The sequence below is a fragment of the Dendrobium catenatum genome, unplaced genomic scaffold, assembly GCF_001605985.2.
Source record: "Dendrobium catenatum unplaced genomic scaffold, ASM160598v2 fragScaff_scaffold_637, whole genome shotgun sequence".
NCBI lineage: Eukaryota > Viridiplantae > Streptophyta > Magnoliopsida > Asparagales > Orchidaceae > Dendrobium > Dendrobium catenatum.
In genome coordinates, this window is record NW_021319099.1 from 1,510,604 (window position 1) to 1,528,763 (window position 18,160).

Genomic DNA, 18,160 nt, shown 5'->3' on the forward strand with positions numbered 1-18,160 from the left:
ACGACACTCATCAAAAAGACTGTTGTTGGAGGAAGAAAAAGGTCCGACATCAATTGGAGGCAGTGCAAAAGTCCGACGTTTATTGCTGGCAGGGCAGAAAAATCGGCATCAGTTGGCGGTCGGGTAGAAGTTCGGCGTCGGGTAGAAATCCGACGAAAGTCCGATAACGGACAAAAATCCGATGTTGGGTAGAAATCCGGTGACTGACGGAAGTTCGACAACGAGTGGAAGTTTGTCATCGAGTAGAAGTCCGACGATAGGCGGAATTCCAGCGTCGAGTAGAAATCCGGCGACGGGCGGAAGTCCGATGTTGGGTAGAAGTCCGTCAAAAGTAAGGGGACGGACATAAGTTCGGTGACTGGTGGAGGTACTTTGGCGTCAGGTAGAAGTCCGACGAAAATCAGACTATGGTTAGAAGTCCGACGTCGGGTATAAATTCTACAAAAGTTCACCGACGGGCATAAATCTGGTGACAGGCGGAAGTCTGTCGTCTGGTAGAAATCCGGTGATGGACGGAAGTTTGGCATCGGGTAGAAGTCTGACGAAAGTCCAGCAACGGTCAGAAGTCCGACGACTGGTAAAAGTCCATCGTCGGGTAGAAGTCCGATGAGAGTCCGACGACGGGCAGAAGTCCGGCGTCGGGTAGAAGTCTGAAAAATGTCCGGCGGCGAGCAACAGTCTTTTCTGACCACTGTCGTCTGCCCGACTGTGGTCCCTCAAACCACTGTCACCAAACTATGGTCTTTCTGACTTCTGTCGCCCGCCGACTATGGTTATGCCGACCAAACAAATATATTAATAGTGATTATTTCAAGTCCCATCATGTAATGTACTTTATATGATGTAAATTTATTACATCAAGCCAAGGGCTTCCCCCACGGAAGGGCCTCATTTGTAATTATTGAAATTGACGTGGCCCCTTGGTTTTTTTGCCTTTTAAGGGTTTTACACATAAAAATCTTGGTGTCTCTTATGAATATTGCACCCTCTCTTTTTATTTGTATGCATGCTGGATCTTCGTACAACGCTAAGATGATAAAATTTATATTTATCTATTGCCGCAAATATTCCAGGACGCAACAAAACTTTCACTCCTCAGGTAGGTTTTATTAAAGCAGTCCTCTTCATTTGTTGGCTTTCTCATGCTTTATTATTTTATCTTTATGTTACTGGTTTTATATGCAGTTTTCTTGAAATCGAGTTCATCTTGCGTTGCTTTCAGCCTTTCAGTGTTTTGTTAAGTAATGCTTCTTTTCTATTTCGAATTTCTGAAGAACAAAAACTCTGCCATATTTCATTGTTTGATTTTGTACTTTTAAGTTTTGCTTTTGTGAATTCATTTGTGAGAAGGTTAACCTCATTAAGGTGTGATGCATATTTTGGCTGCCTGACTGCATCCTATTACAGATTCTTTATTCATGATAGATGAAAGCTGATTGGACAAGTAGGAGCTTTGCAGCTGGTTCTAGGGCTTTAGAGGTGGATGAGAAATCTGGGTGGAATTATAGTTATATTTAATAGAGCTGACTTGTAAATACAGGGAGGGGTGGAGCTCTACTCTTCAAATTGATACTGAAATAATGGTTCAATGTTAATGTCAGTTCTTTTACATGTTTGGAGCTTTTTGGACAAAATGCATCATTGGAGCTTGTGCGGCACTATTCACAACAAGGATTGCTCTCTTGGTTTGCATCCATAGTTTTGAACAATTTCATATAACAAGCTTGGATATTTAGTTTCAAGAGTTGTATTACTTTGGTACAATCAGCTAATAGGGAATGCAGAGATTGTTATGATTTTCAAGAATCTGTTCTTTATGGCAGATTATATAACTGACTTGGGCAGACATGAGTGGTCGGGCAGGCTGCACCATATATGTTGGCAACCTTCCTATAGATGTACGCCAACATGAAATTGAAGATTTGTTTTTAAAGGTTTTGAATTCTTATTACCTTTGCTACTATTTCTTATCAATGTGAAAGTTGTAATTTATATTTCTTTATGCTTTTCTTTTCATGGCTTATCATGTTTGTGGCTATAAACCAAATTTACTATCAACACAATTTAAATATATATATTTTAAAAAGGATTCATGTAGACGACCCCACATAGTGGGACAAAGGCTTGATGTTGTTGTTGTTGTTGTGCTTCATTTGGTTTAGTTTAACTTCAGAATTTTATGTATTTCAGCAGAATAGCAGATACGCAACAATATAACATAAAGCCAGGAGATAATTTCTTATGGCCTAGCCTTCTCCATATCCCTTTATCTTATTATGAAAACATACTAAATATCAGGGATTAGTTTTAGGGAGTGCTGTGTTCTCAATAGAATCATTAGGCTAACCAACACTCTGACATCAGAGCTATTATTTTGTGTGGACACCGGATGTTTCTCCCGTCCGGTTACGCGGTCGGTACCGTACCGAGCGCGGTACATTTTTGGGACGACGTGGCGCGTTTTTTTTGGTCTCCGGACGAATCTGGACGCCGCACGTAATAACTTTTCGTCTTTTCCTGACATCGACTCCATTAATGAGTTTAATAGTTCTTAAAGCAATACTAAATCATAATTATTTAGTAGCACATATTTGATTGATTTTTCTTTTGCTAATGTTGGAGTATTAGTCCTTGTGCATGAATGTGGAGCATTAGTTACGGCTTGCTGAGTACTTTACATAAGCTTATGAAATGAATGGTCACTTATAGTAGCATTGCTGGGAATTAAAAATTTTATTGTTATTTGGATAAGATTGTTCATTTTCCTATTGTTGTTCTTATTAACTATGCAGTATGGCCATATAGTCAGAGTTGAACTGAAGGCTCCACCTCGAAAACGAGGTTATTGTTTCATTGAGGTATGCATTTTACCAATTCAAAGCTTTTAGTTTTCTTCATAACTTTGTCATGTTTCATTCATTTCTCCATATCCATTCTCTAGTTTGAAAGTTCTCTGGATGCTGAAGATGCAATCAAGGGTCGTAATAGATATGAATTTGCTGGTTGTCATTTGAAGGTTGATCAAATTATGTATAACTGTTGTGTCCTTGAAATGTGTTCTTATATTTTGTTTGAAAAAAAAAATTTTCTTGCAGACTTGCACTTTGCTTTTTTTTTTTATTTACAGGTTGAGCCTGCCCGTGAAGGTGGAAGGTTCTCATCTTTTGTTGATCAAAGCAGTCGCTATGGGGCCTCATACCGTTCTGAGTACAGAGGTTTGTTTCATGGTGATTTTAGTGTTCTGTAATGTGTTTAATCCTTCATCTTTCATATTTCCATTGTTTCTGAATTCCAAGATTTTTCAGTCATGCTGTCACTATTTTGCAGTTGTGGTCAGTGGATTGCCTTCTTCAGCTTCATGGCGAGATTTGAAGGTTTTAACTTCTCCAACTGCAACTCCCTATATTTTTATTCCTTGATGTTGAATTTATCATAGTTCTCTTTATATGTTTCAGGATTATATGAGAAAGGCTGGGGATGTCTGCTTTGCTGAAGTCTTCCAAAATGTTCATGGTATGTGCTGGAAAGTTGAATTTCTTAGTTGTTTTTCTTTTGTTTTTGGATATCTCAGAACAACACAACTTATTTCAGTTCTGACTCCAAAAGGGGTCATTTAATATAACATTTGCTCTTAATGACAAGAATTTTCATTTTTAATGTTACCATGCACATCACATTACCTATTACAGAACTGCCTCCGGAGCTGATGTGTTGGATATAAGCTAATTTATATGTTTGCTTAATTGCTTTTAGTATTTTTTGGTCTTCCTTTGACGTATTAGCTTACTGTGTTAGTCAATCATCAAAAGTTGCTTTATGATTAACTGGATGTTAGTATGCTTTTTTATTTTGTAAGATAGGTTACTTCCATTATAGAATACTTCATTGTATTGTTGAACCACATGTCAAGAAATCTTGGTAGAAGTCCTTGTGAATATAGATTAAGGGTTTTAGTTGTTCGATTGACCATCTTATGACTCTTAGATTGCAAGTAGTGTGTCTACTCTTCTAATTCTTGATGCTGGTCTCCTTGGGGATTTTTCTTGTAAATAGCTTTGATTTATTTCCATTGTAAGTCTATAAATATTTTAAAATTTGTAAATAATCAGCAATAAAATTCAAAGAGATTTTTTTTCTAATTTTTTAATTTTTATATGATATTAGAGCGACTATAGGGTTTTTGTCTTCCATCCTTTGTTCATTTTCTTTCTCCCTTGTTGAGATTATTCTCTCTTCATTATAGCTTGTTTCTTTGACTTTCCTCTTAATGAGTCTACTATCATGAATGGTGAAATCAAATTAAAAGAGAACTTCATAGGCTACAACCTACAAGCTTCATATTGTTGAATAGGAGAAATTATCTAAAATGGTTTAAAATTGTGAATATTTTAAAAAAAAAAAAAGGTCAAGATCCATCATCTTGTGGATTCTCATTCGAAGATGAAATATCCAAAATTTGTACTTTGGGATGAAACATATTCTCTGATCATGTCATGATTATGGAATGCCATGATACCTGAAATCCATATGTCATATATGTTCCTCTGTATCTTAAAAGAAGTTTAAGATGCCATCAAACAATAATACTCAAAAGGGAAGGATGTTATCTTCATATAAGAAATTAAAATTAAGATCAACCAACCAAGATAACCTTGAGTACTTTAATGCAACGAAGGTTTGTTGGTTTGAATTGGATTATTATTGAGATCTCAAGATAAAATGTTGTGATGCTGCGGTATTTCACTCAAGCAATGAATAAAGAGAAAGTATTTGAGTTCCTTGCAAGACTCAATAATAACTTTGATTGGGTTTGTATCCACATCTAAAGAAGAAAAAACCTACCATCACTAAATAAGATTTTTTCTCTCATATGAGCCAAAGAAAGAAGAAATGACAGTAATGCTTGATGCTATGGTTTCCAAAATATCTTCCATAACAACTACCAAACTCCAAGGTAAGATACTTATTATTACATGATCTTTCCTTAAAAAAGGGCAAAAATCAACTTTTAAAATTAATCTCTGATCTAACTACAAAAGAAGAAAATACACATCAAAGACAAAAGCGGGAAATTTCATGAAAATTCCTTAGGTTATAGTGGAAATAAAGGTCACCAAAAGACATGCCTGCCTTGCAGAACTAGTAGAGCTCAATCCAAAAAAAGTTAACAAACTTATGTCCTTTCTCAACTCTTTGAAAAATGATAGGATCATGCCCTCTCACTCAAAATGATATTACATCTTGCTCTTGTATTTTTATTGCTTTAAATAATTTCTCTTACATCTGGATCATAGATTCACAATCATCTAACCAATATTGTCAACCTTTTTCAAACTTATAAACTCTATCACAATAATAGAAAAATAAAAGTGGTCAATGGTTCTCTAACAACTATTGCGTGCCAAGAAAATATTTCAATTTTCTCCAAATTTACTCTTAATAATGTATTGTATGTTCTTCATCTTTAGATATATCTTCCATCAATGTGGGCTTCGAAATTTCGCGCCCCGGCTTCTCTGTGACTCCTTTGTTTTTTCGGATCATCATGGAGAGTTTAACGAGTAGGTTCCGAGGCAAATTTTCATAAGGCAAATCGGGTTTTAAGTAAGACACTAACCAGAAATTTCGCCCTCATTTTGAGAGGACTTTATGGTATGAGTTCAAGCTTCCTATAGGCGCAAGCCCCTATAGTTAATTATCCCTCCTGATAATAAGAGAGAACTTTCGATTAAGGCTCACTACAGGAAAAACGTCATTTTCCGGCAAACATTTTCGCCGGAAAATTGGCTAAAATCCGTCGGAAATTAGCATTTACGGCGGAAACATTTTTGCCGGTTTTACGCGCGTCGAAAAAAGCCTTCCGGTGTAAAATAATTCGCCGGAAACATTTCCGGCGTATTTCTGGCGGATTTTTCGAAGGAAAAATATTTCCGGCGGATTTTTTTTTTTGCGCCGGAAGTAAAAAAAAAATAAAATAAAAAATTAATCACAAATTCCGCTCAGCCCAAGCAACCCAGTCGACCCGCACATGGCCAACGAGCCCAGCCGCGCCCACCTGGAAAAGGCCAGCCCGACGAACAGGCCCGTGTAGTCTCTGCCTTTGGTGGGGTTCGAACCCCACCCCCTCCCTTCTCTCTGCGTGCGTTTCTGCATTTTCCATCTACCATCTAGCCATCAATTAAAAACTGTTATTAACTGTTACTTTATTTTATTTAACTTATAACTATTATATATTAAAAGTAATAATTAAAATTTTTTAAAGTAAATTTTTTTAAAGATAAAAGAAATATAATTTAATTTAACAATAAATTATTAAATTATTTAACTTAATTTAATAAAATGAATAATTATAAAATTGTATTATAATTTAAGTTTTAATTTAAATCATTTAATTTTTTGTTATTAAATAATTAAATTATAATTTAATTTATTTTATTACAATTTAAGTTATTAAATTCAATAATTTAAGTTATTTTTTTTAAAATATAAAATAATTAATTTAATTTGACAATAAGTTATTAAAATAAAACTTATTTTTTTAATTTTCGTCGGAAATCTGCTGGAAATTACGCCGGAAATTCATTCGAAAAAAATCCGTCGGAAAGACAGTCAAAAATTATGTCGGAAATTTGGTGAAAATTTTCCGTCAGAAATCCGCCGGAAAATCCGCCAAAATTTGTGATGAATTTATTTCCGCCGGAAATTTTGCCGGAAATGACATGTTTTCTTGTAGTGGCTAGTCTTTAAAGAGATACATAGTATTTGGCGTATAGTAGCAGCAGAATTTAGTATTTGAAAATTAAAATTTATATCACCGTGCACTTAAAGCGGATGGTAGTGGGAATAATGATAGAACTAATCAAGATCTCATGGTTCCGTTGTGCCGAGTCATCATGGTTCCTAGTCTCTTAGTAAGAGGAGGTAGTCGACCCAACCTGACAGAAGAATCAGTGTGTTGAGCTCTTCAATTCTCAGGCGAGCATTTTGCTCCTGAGTGAGATCATGTTGGACAGTTACCCGAAGTGGTCGTAGCTCAATCTCTTGTGGCAGCACATCTTCAACTCGGAACACCAATGCGTAAGGAGTGGCTTTAGTTGGCGTCTTGTAAGTTGTACGATATGCTCATAATGCTTCCACCATCTTGGTGTGTCATTCTCTTTTTATCTTTGATGAGAATTTTCTTGAGTAATTTCATCATAGTGTTGTTGAAGGCCTCTACCAAGCCATTTATTTTTGGGTTGTACATGGATGAATATAGCCAATCGATTTTGTGCTGATCAATAAACTTATGAATTTTAGTACTTTTGAAAGCTCTATCATTGTCTGAGATTATGCGGCATAATACACTAAATCTATAAACAACATTGTGGGTGAACAAGTTGATCACATGCTCAGAGGCGACTTCTTTGAATGGAGCCGCTTCTGCTCACTTGAAAAAATAGTTAGTTGCTCTTAATATGAAGTGGTGTCTAGCGGATGATAACAGATCAATTGATCCGATTATATTTGTCCATAAAAAACTTAGCCCATCTAGTCAAAAGCTCTTCAATATAGTGTGTAGTTGACATACGTGTATCGCAACACTCTTTTCCTGATTTGCGTACCTAGCGATTTGTCTGCTGGTAATTTACTTTATCTGAAATAATCAATGAACGACTACCTCCAATCATCTTGTTCTTCAATACCACCATGATTCTAAGGCCACGTTAGATTTGCACCTTCTCTTGACTACTTGATGTTCAGTCGACATATTTTCAGGAATGATTTGTTGGGGAGGTTGAGGATTAACCGGAGTTGTATCCTGCTGTTTAGAATTTGGTAATCCCTCTTCCTGCGGGAATTGCAAAATTGTTGGCTCCAAGACCCGACGAGTGTGGACTCCAATCAACATAGGCTCATCGTTCATACTTGTGATTTCCTTAGCTAATTTAGCCAGAGTCTACCTTGCTATTTTGAGCTCAGGGAACTCGAGCTAATTTGTTGGTCTAAATTTATTCGATGACGTTAAGAACTCGTTGATGATAATAGGCTAACTCAAGCTTAATTTTGTAGACATCGAATACCTAATTTATAACAAGATGAGAATCATAAAAATTTTGAAGGTTCTGAATCCTGACTGAAATGGAAATTTCAAGACCCACTACTAGATCCTCGTATTTAGCCTCGTTATTGGTTCGACGGGGATCAATTGAGTTGATTAGGTTCAATCGAATCTGATCGGGTCAGATTTGACTCGATTCGAGTCGACACAGAAATTATGTCAACATGGCCTGGACATGTTTTATGCAGTAGACTCATAGGAGACAAATTTTCTAGCAATTAAAATTTAAGTTCAATAACGAAATTGCATGGCTTATCTAAAGGTAAACAAGTTTTCAAAATGAAGATAATCATACATGCCCCAGGGAATCACATGTAGATAAAGAACATCACATTAAAGACTAATTAATAAAAATAATGGTCTTGTGAATTAGCATTTGCATTATATACATAATCAGGATCTTAAGTGGTCAAGTTGTAAGTCCTATTCTCTAAATCAAACTCGCCTTACTTATCTTGCACATGCATTGAGATCGGACTTCGTGATTTTAAAAGTGCTTGGTGGATTAGCTGATAATCCTTTCCACGTAGGATTGTAAGTACAGAGTCCAGTTGACTTACTCCTAGGTGGGGTTTCAAGTTTGCAAGTCCCTTATATTTTGCATGATGTAGGTTGAAGTTTTACCCATCGATGGTTATCACCTTAGATCTAGGGTTCGAGACCAATGTTTTTTCTTACAATTTTATTGCAAGTCCTCACCTTCCTGAGTGTTTTCTTTTGTGTTATTAGAATATGAGCCATAACCTTCTAAAATAAATTGATCAACTTTAACTTAAATTGAATTTTAAAATACAAGGCTCAACATAGAATAGTTTGGTTACCTAATTTCTCAGAATCAATATTGTCCCTCTTTTTCATTTGGCTTCTATACTATTGATTTCTAGTTGATTCAATCCTCTTTGACATTTTCAAAGATCAAGTCTTTGGCAAGGATTTCTAAGAATAAATCATATAAATGCTAGGCAATATTTTGATGAAATAATGTTAACCACTATTTTAGTCAAAAGTTTTCCTAAAGTACATGTAAAATTCTTATTAACTCTTGATATTCTGATTACTCTTTGTACTTAGTACATGAATAACTTCCTTATAAATTTATAAAAAATTCATAAAAGTATTTTTATGCTTTGAATTATAACTCGTGGAATTCTATGCAATTGTTTGAATTCAAATATAAGAATTTAATGTTAGTGGATGTCATTTAATGTTTTAGATTACCTTTTAAAATATGGAATTTTTAAGCTGATAACTTCATTTTTTAACTACTTTCATTCTGCAATTCTAAATTCTCCAGTTTTACAAATTTTCAGTTTTGGTGTTCAATGATCAAAACTAAATAAGTTATGGCTGGAAAATTCCTGAATTCAATCTAGATGAAAGTGAGGTCATGAAATCTCAAACATTGATCTCTGCCAGCCTGAAAATTGAACTCATGTAATTAATGTTTCCGTCATGGCAATGTTATGTGTTGTTAGTGTGTAGGCCTATACAGGTTTATCTGAATCAGAATTTTGAGATTATCTGTTAATGGCATAAGATCTTATTGTGCAGAGTTTTCCTTCTCCACTGAGTAAGTTTATATGTATTAGTGAAAGCAACTTTTAAACTTCATAAATTATTGTTCCTGGATGATCTATATTTTATGAGGTAAGTTGAATGTAAGAATTGTAAACAGAGAATCCAGTTATATAACAATTTTCCGCTGAAAATATGGCAACAAAGTAATTTAAAAATATTTGGAAGAATTTAGTATGAACAAGGGCAACAATCCTCCTCTCCATTTTTGTGCCAAAATACATGCTATTTGCTAGACTTTAGCTATATGGACGCAAAAAATATGTTTTGAGACTTGTCACAAATTGGAGAAGCTCCACACACACACAGATATATATATATATATATTGGTGATGAGGAACCATCCCCTCTCACACCAGGCTTCGCCGAGCGCGCTTGGCGGTCTGTAAACCCCGGCCGATCTACCGGGCCACCCACGTCACTGTACCCGCAGCCGGCGCTTTGGGACCCCCACTAAAGAGGCGACTGCCGCTCGAGGGAATTAAAATAGTTTACTGTATTTGCTGCTTTTTTTGTGAGGAGAATTTTTTTCTCGAACATTAAAATAGTTTACTGTATTTGCTGCTTTTTTGTGAGGAGAATTTTTTTCCCATTCCATTCCTCTTTCTTCGTATTTACACTTCATTTAACGTTTCTACCCATAATTATATCTTTAAGATTTTGGACATTTCCATTACATCTTATTTCAGGAGCTATGGGTATTGTTCACTACACTAGCTATGATGATATGAAATATGCTGTAAGTTTCACACTGTCAGTACTTTTTTTTTTTTTGCTTAGTTTTTTGTTTGTACGTAAATGTTATATTTGTTTCTCCAGGTTTGCAAGCTTGATAGAACTGAATTTAGAAATCCTTTTGCAAAATCCTATATTCGGGTAAGCATAGTTCAAATTTAAAATTGTAAATTAAATTTATTGCCTTTTCGTTAAGGGTTGCAATGTTTAGGGATTTTAATGTTCCTTGAATTAGCTTAATTTGAAGAATTTTTTAAATGAAATTTTAGATAATGTAAAAATTTCTGAAATTGAAGCCTAAAGGATTTCAACAGAATAGGATGGTCTCGAGTCAAGTTTTAGCAATTTGATTTCGAATCAAAATCAATGATTTTGTCTAAAAATAGTTCAATGTAACTCAAAATTGAGTTAATGACGCCACATAACATGTTCTCTCTCTCTCTCTCTCTCTCTCTCTCTCTCTCTCTCTCTCTCTCTCTCTTTATATATATATATATATATATATATGCATTGAAATTATTAAATGCAAATTTACATTATAAATATTTTTGTTAATTTAGTTAAACTTTTATATTATTTACAAAATTAATAAGAATGATTCAAAAAACTCAAAAGTTGATCGATCATTTTTCAACTCAACTTGAACTTGATTTATGTCTAAGCTATCCTCAAGTTGAAGAAAGCTGATTTTACTTTTGAGTCCAGTAGAAATTGAGCTATTATCAAGTAGGCAAGTTTAGGACAATTATTAGGGCTCAACATGTTAAATATATACAATAGCATAAATGCTAATAAAAGGGTGTTTGTTATGCAAAATGTTCGCAAGTGCATGTCTAATGTTTGATTATGAAATTTTGTATATTTATGTCAAATACTTACTTATCAGTGTATGTGTTTTATGTATAAATGCTTACTTCGGGGTTGTATTTTAGGTGTAAAGTAAAGCAAACACAGAAATTTTGGATAGTTGTATTTCAAATGCAAAGTATTTTGTAAGTGAATTTACAATTTATAATTTACCATATATTTTATTTTTAATTTATTTTTAATTCGTCCGATTTGGTTGAATTCCAAATATGCAACTTGTGTGAAGTAATGTTGGCCCCAATCACCGCCCCGACAGCCTGTTGTTGGCCACTGCCCCGACAGCCTATTGTTGGCCACCGCCCCCACTGCTTGTTACTGTCATTGCCTAGTGTCTCATGTCGTTGCCAGTCACCGACATCAAAATTTCCGTTGGCCACTGTTGCAGTGGTACTGCTAACTGCTATCGTTGCGGTCACTACTCACGTCATGACGCTACTACCACCACCGTCTTTTATATTATATTAATTTTACTGCAAACTAAACACAAAGAAATAAACTCCTATATTTGTAATGTATTCAATCAAACAACTCAAATATTTTCAATATATTACATTCAGTTTTTACTGTAGTTATTTTACTCCGTATTACTTTTTTTTAGCAGAATATAGGCCCTTAAGATAGAATAGTACTGAAATATAGCCCCAATATATATTAGCAACTTCATGGAAGCTGATTTATGCAAGCTAGATAGCAGGACACATTGTGTAGATCCATGAAATGCATTGGGGGCCTAGAAAGAAGTTTGGTCTTCTAAAAAAAAAAAGTCCATGATATCCGACCAACGGTAGTTTGCATAAATAGAAAGAAAAAAAAAAATTCATTGAGAATATTATTTGGTGGTGATTTTCAGCTGCTTTGCTTACATAAGAATCTTGAACATTATAATTTTTTATTTCCGTAGAAAATGAGCAATGAAAAGCGTACAGGGCATCCCCACCTCCATGGTTTCTCGGCCATAAGCAACACTCTTCCATCTTATTGAGAACAGAAGCTTTATAGAATAACCCAACATTATTAAATGCAGGATTTCACCCGTTAAATGATCTTATATATGTGGGTATTTATTAACATGTTCGTTGGATAGAACAATACAGAATCTTGTTTCCTAGTAAGACTTTGTTTGGGGTGACTTTCTTACTGTTTCTTAAAATAGCTTTTTAGTACAACAATTTTAATTTTTGTACTAAAAAGCTGCTTTAAGAGGCAATGAGAAAGTTGTTCCAAACAAAGCCTAAATCTTAAATAAAAATGATAAAATATAGTTCCACAACCAGTTTTGCAAGGCTGCACTTACCCAACCCATTAATTGTTTGCTTGCATTTAGGTGAAAATATCTGAGGGAAGTATGTCAAGGAGGGCAAACCGAAGTACAACCCCTAGAAGAAGTCGCAGTAGAAGCAGGCGTAGAAGGTATGTAATCTGAACACCACCACTTGCTAGTACACGACATCTAAACCGACAATAGATATTACTTTCTTGAACTATTTTGCCCTTGAAACTCCACGACAAATTGGCGATCCTTCTCGCACAACTCTCACTGCAAGCCTTGCTGGCTTGCTCCACTATGACATCTCTAGTAGATTGCCTACTAATCTTTTGTTCTACATTTTTTTTTGTTCAAGCTTTTTAGTGCTCCACATTTTTTTTTTTTTTTGGGTAAGCAATCATTAAACTTTTTAGCCAATTGCATGAACATAGGATGCTGCTGCCGAAGACTTCGATCATGGGAGGAATTATGATAGTGCAGTGAAGATGCATGAATATTCTTAAGGCCAAATGCAAGATACCCTAACTTCCTACCCTGAAATGTTAAATGATTAGCAATCATTTGTCATATGGATGGCATTATTTTTACTTATCGGGCTAAATTGAGACAACTTGGCTAAGTTTTAATAAATTGAGGCATTTACTAGATAAAAATAAAATGTTAATGGGGTTTGGTTACCCTAACCTTGGTAAGGCTTTACGCCAGTCATTTGCCTTGAGCTTGTAAGGCATTGAATTCATCTGATAAGACTTTACGCCATTCAGGACTTTTAATGGCTGAATTATAAGTGGTAGGTGTCGTTTGAGGAGTGTGGCTGAGATCGAGAATTTGGTGGGGTTTAAGAAATCTTGTTTGTAGCTGAGTGGCGAATTTGTGGTGGAGGGGTTTGTGGAGAAGCATATGTTGAATTGGAGGGGGAAGAAGTAGATGAGTGGGAGTAGAAGATGAAAGAGGAGAAGGGAATTGCTGGAAACTTGTAGAGGAGGGCACATGTGTGACCGAATTATGAGTGGTGTTTGAATCTAATGTTGGAGAGTGTTTGGAAGGGAAAATGGGAGGTAGTGGTAAGTACGAATGTTCTGTTGGTGGTAAGATAGGGACGATGGTTGGTGGTGGTATGCTAGATTCATCAAAGATGACATGCCTTGAGGTAAAGATGCGTGCAGAAGTTGGATCATAGCATCTGTAGCCTTTTTGGTTTGAGGTTTAGCCAATGAAAATACAAGGTGTGGATCAAGGATGAAGTTTATTTGAGGAATAGGATTGAAGCCATGGATAGCATCTACACCCAAATACTCGGAGATGGGAGTAGTTTGGAGGTTTGTTGTATAGTAGTTGGAAGGGAGATTTATGCAAGGTAGTGGGAGAGGGTAGACGATTGATAAGATAAATGGCAATAAGAAGAGCATCAACCCAAAAGTGGTAAGAAAGTTTGGATTCGCATAGGAGAGTACGAACAGTTTCGAGGAGATGACGGTGTTTGCATTCAGCAACACCATTTTATTGAGGGGTATATGGGCATGTATACTGGTGTTGAATTCCATGCTGATTGATTATGAAAAGTTTTATTTAAAAATTCGCCACCTCCATTAGTGCGAAGGGTGCGAATGGGTTTTTGTAGATGTTTTTTAATGAATTTTTTGAATTGGATGAATGTCTGTGTTGTCTCAAATTTGAGTTTTAGAGGAAATATCCAATTATATCGTGTGTAATCACCTATAAGAAGTAAATAGTAACAAAAACCAGTAGTATAAATGATAGTCTGATAGGAGATGGCCCCCAAATATCAGCATGAACTAATTCAAGTGGAGCAGTAGTAAGACTAGTGGATTCATTGAACAGAAGCTTGTGGCTTTTGGCTAAAGCACAAGAGTTACATATAGATGTAGAGAAGGGAAATAAATAAAGAAATGTGGAAATGACTTAGAAATAATAGAAAGAGTTGCTGAATTGGGGTGGCCCAGCTGCTGGTGCCAAAGAGTGGACGTAGAGGCCGTAATGAGTGCAGTGGATCGGAGAGAAATCGGGTACAAACCGTTAAGACATGGTCCCTGGAAAAGTGGTTGATGAGTCTTCCGATCCTTTATATGATAACCAAAAGATTTAAACAAAATAGAACAGTTATTATCCGTCGCAAGCTTAGAAATAGAGAGAAGATTATGGAATGAGTTGGGAACATGAAAAATAGAGTTTAAGGTAAGCATACGGTTGGGGGTCGACAAAAGGCCTTTGCCAGAAGGTGCAATAGGTAGAGCATTACCATTACCAATGATAACTTGGTCGGAGCCTTGATAACGAGAGGCATCATGTATTGAGTGTAACTCTGGTGTTAGATGTGATGTTGCCCCACTGTCAAGATACCATGGCGCAGAGGAGGTTGAGGAGGATTCGGTTAGTAGAGCCTGCGATGGTGAAGGAGTATATTGTAGGTTGGCACAATGCGAACATGAGAAGACGGAGTGTCCTCATCGTCCACATATATATTTGATAAGTAGTCAGTGATTTGGATTTGCCGCCCTGAAAGTGACATTGTTTGCAGTTGTTATTGTTGTAGGATTACCGCGTACACGACCTCGAAAGTAAGTAGTGCGACCATGCCCCTTGGTTGAGGCAAGCGTAAACTGAGTATTGGTGAGTGTTGAAGAATATGTTATGGCAAGTTCTTTTGAAGAATATGTGGCGAGATTAACCTCCTCACTATAAAGTAAGGAATATAAGGCATCCAAGGAAATGGGTGTAAGCTTGGTTCTGATTGCAGTTTTAAAAGCTTTATAGTTTGCAGGCAAGCCATTTAGAATATATAGGATGACATCTTCGGTATCAATTAGTCCACCAGCTGATGCAATATTATCCAGCAAACGTTTAACAGTAGAAAGGTAATTTGTCATGGATTGATTTCGCATGGGTGAGGGAGTGAAGCTCGTTCTTGAGTTGAATAACTGTAGAACGGTTGGTGGAAAATAATCGGCGCTCAAGAGTTGTCCAAATTGCATGCAAGAGTCTAAGTTAAGTATGTAAGGGAGAATAGAAGCAGATATGGTAGAAAGAAGAGCAACTGAGAGATTTGATCAAGAAGTAGCCATTGGGTATTTTGAGGATTTAGGTTAATGGGATTTGTATTGGAGAGGGTATATTTGGGCGGGGAAGAAATGGTGCCATCAAGGTACCCAGTGAACCCATTGACAAGAAATAACTTGTGGATTTGAGTTCGCCATGTGGGGTAGTTGTCGGGTAGAAGCTGAGTTTGAATAACATTCGTGATGTTAGAAACAAGGAACTGTAAGGAAGCAAGAATGGGGGTTTCAGATGGTGTAGTCGGATTGATGGCTGGAGGCGGAACATTGGTTGAAGAGGCTTGAGATGTATCCATTGCAGTTATGCAAGCAGCTGTGATACCATGATGAAAATGATAAACAATATAGAAGAATTTGCAACTCTATAGAGAAAACATAGAAGAAGATAATGCAAGCAGAAAACAGAACTTAAGCTTTCATTAGATAATCTCGCACGGTACTTTTACAATTGATTCTTTATGCATTTATAAAGTTGAAAACAGCAGTTAATAGAAATACAATAACCGCAAAGAACAAGTAGTGGGCTAGTTGGCTTCAGTTGCCGAAACTGCTGTAGGCAGTTTTGCAGTTGCTGAAACTGCTGAAGCAAATGGTTCTGCACTGTAGTAGGTGGCTTTATTATGTGGGACCTAATTAATGCCTATAAAGAACTACCTTACACAACTGAGAAGGTTAGTGTTCCTATTGAGATGTTCAAGTGTGGAGGAGAAATTGGATACTGTCATACTGGAACTTTTATTTCGTCCGGTGTAAGGATACAGAGGAACATCCGGTTGTAGGCAAAATCGCGCCTATACCGAGGTGTACCGAGTTTTTTATGTTCCTCTGCATCCGGTCGGAAGACGTAATAATTGTTCGTCATACTGAGATGAGAAGGTCAGGAGTCTTCTTCTGCTGTTCGCTTCGCTAGCCATAAGCTGTCTTTTGCAGTTCTCGCTTCTTTTTATTTTGTTATTAAATTGTTCATTCAACTGGGCATGTGGGACGATCCCAAAAGCTACAACTTGTCAGCTCAAAGATGAACTACCAAGAACCTTACCAATGCTTGTGCTATGGTTGTGTGCTCGAGCTTCATGCAACCTGCTCTCTTCCTTTTCTGTGCTTGTGCTAGGCTACAGCACGTGTCTGCTCCACATCGCAGCTCTTCCCCGTTGAAGTGCGCTTCAATGCTTGCCTTTAACAAGACTGTCCAGCATATCCCATATTGGTTACCCAGATCTAGCAGCATGGCCTCAGTCTTAGTTCTTTCACCTCATATTGAGGCTGCTCTCTCTCTCTCTCTCTCTCTCTCTCTCTCTCTCTCTCTCTCTCTCTCCTCCCTGTTTATCCTGACCCTGCAACAACCTATTGATAGTTTGATGAATACTACATTTTTTTATTGCACTCATCTCTAATCTTCCTTGTCTCCAAACCATGTTTTCACTATCAACTAGGCAGCCCTCTGATCCCCACCCTTGCTTTTCTACCACCGTTCCTCTATCTATCCTCCTTCGTCTCCTTTGCATATGTGTGAACACCATGGAAGATGGAAAAACTATTAGGTACAGACATCGGACGTAGAGATAAAATTTGACACGTGGAGATAAAATTTGAAACGTGGAGTGTACTTTAGTTGCACTTTTTGTGCGCTCTATCTGCCATTTAGTTGCACTTTAGTTGCGCTTTGACCGTTCTTTTGTTGCGCTTTTTGAATGCGCTTTACATGCGATTTAGTTGCGCTTTTTGACTGCGCTTTACCTGCACTTTATCTGCGCTTGGCTTAAAGTTCCGCGAACACATTAGATATATAAAGTAAAAAATAAATCCAATTGAATATCCGCATGTCCACTCCACGTGTTGATATTTTATTGGATTTCGGAGGTACCTCTAAGTCTGGTGTCCGCACCTAATAATTTTCCTGGAAGATGACTGTCTCTACCAATAAAATGAACCACTTTTAAAACAACTTTCTAGTATAAAAAATTTTAGTTCAAGAATTTTTTGCACTAAAAAAACTTTTTTTTTAAAAAGTTAGAAAGTTTGTTCCGAACAAAGCTTAAGTCTTAGACTTTTATTTCGATGGAGCAAGGTATGACCGATCAAGTCACTTATTTATATATTAATTAATCCATCTTATCATATCATCTTCCTATCACAGTCTCTGTCTCCCTTTCCCTTCGTTGAACTTGACGACATTTTAACTTGTGCAGGTCTGTGTCTCGTAGAGTTCATCACGGCACATCTCGTCCACAGCATGCCTCGTGTTTTCCTAATAATAAGCGGTAACTACATAACAATATCCTATGGACTTGCCCTCTTGCTGCAAGCCATTAATTATAGAGCTTGAAATTGAAAAGAGTAGAACAATACTGATGAATTTACTGATACCATTATTTTCCATTCTTGTCTTGAAATTCAATCTTAGCATTATCTTTCCATGGTTTCCCTTTGTCTCAATAATAGTGGCAAAACAGCACAACTCATGTGTTGGCCATTCCTCTATTCATTGTCAATAATACTGCAACATTAATAATTTTTTTTATAGAGAGAGAAAGAGAGATC

General features: G+C 36.4%; 1 protein-coding gene across 2 annotated transcripts; it reads left to right on the plus strand.

Moving 5' to 3' along the window:
- The first annotated feature begins 1,086 nt into the window (after positions 1–1,086).
- On the plus strand, positions 1,087–18,106 carry LOC110102607 (serine/arginine-rich splicing factor SR34A). 2 transcript variants are annotated; one of them, XM_020831012.2, is made up of 11 exons: positions 1,087–1,685; positions 1,824–1,934; positions 2,793–2,858; positions 2,942–3,016; positions 3,128–3,215; positions 3,328–3,374; positions 3,456–3,513; positions 10,366–10,415; positions 10,496–10,552; positions 12,603–12,688; positions 17,809–18,106. In XM_020831012.2, the coding sequence occupies exons 2-11, from the start codon at positions 1,848–1,850 to the stop codon at positions 17,882–17,884; spliced, it is 690 nt and encodes a 229-aa protein (XP_020686671.1). In that variant the 5' UTR covers positions 1,087–1,685; positions 1,824–1,847; the 3' UTR covers positions 17,885–18,106. The 2 variants fall into 2 exon arrangements, with proteins under 2 accessions (XP_020686671.1, XP_028551297.1); XM_028695464.1 differs by having other exon boundaries at positions 1,087–1,934.
- Positions 18,107–18,160: the final 54 nt, after the last annotated feature.

Bases quoted from the DNA above. Each gene is read 5' to 3' on its own strand.
- LOC110102607 (XM_028695464.1), top strand. From the start codon at position 1,848: ATGAGTGGTCGGGCAGGCTGCACCATATATGTTGGCAACCTTCCTATA. The intron at 2,859-2,941 runs GTATGCATTTTA...TCCATTCTCTAG, and splicing joins GAGGTTATTGTTTCATTGAG to TTTGAAAGTTCTCTGGATGC. The intron at 10,553-12,602 runs GTAAGCATAGTT...GCTTGCATTTAG, and splicing joins TTGCAAAATCCTATATTCGG to GTGAAAATATCTGAGGGAAG.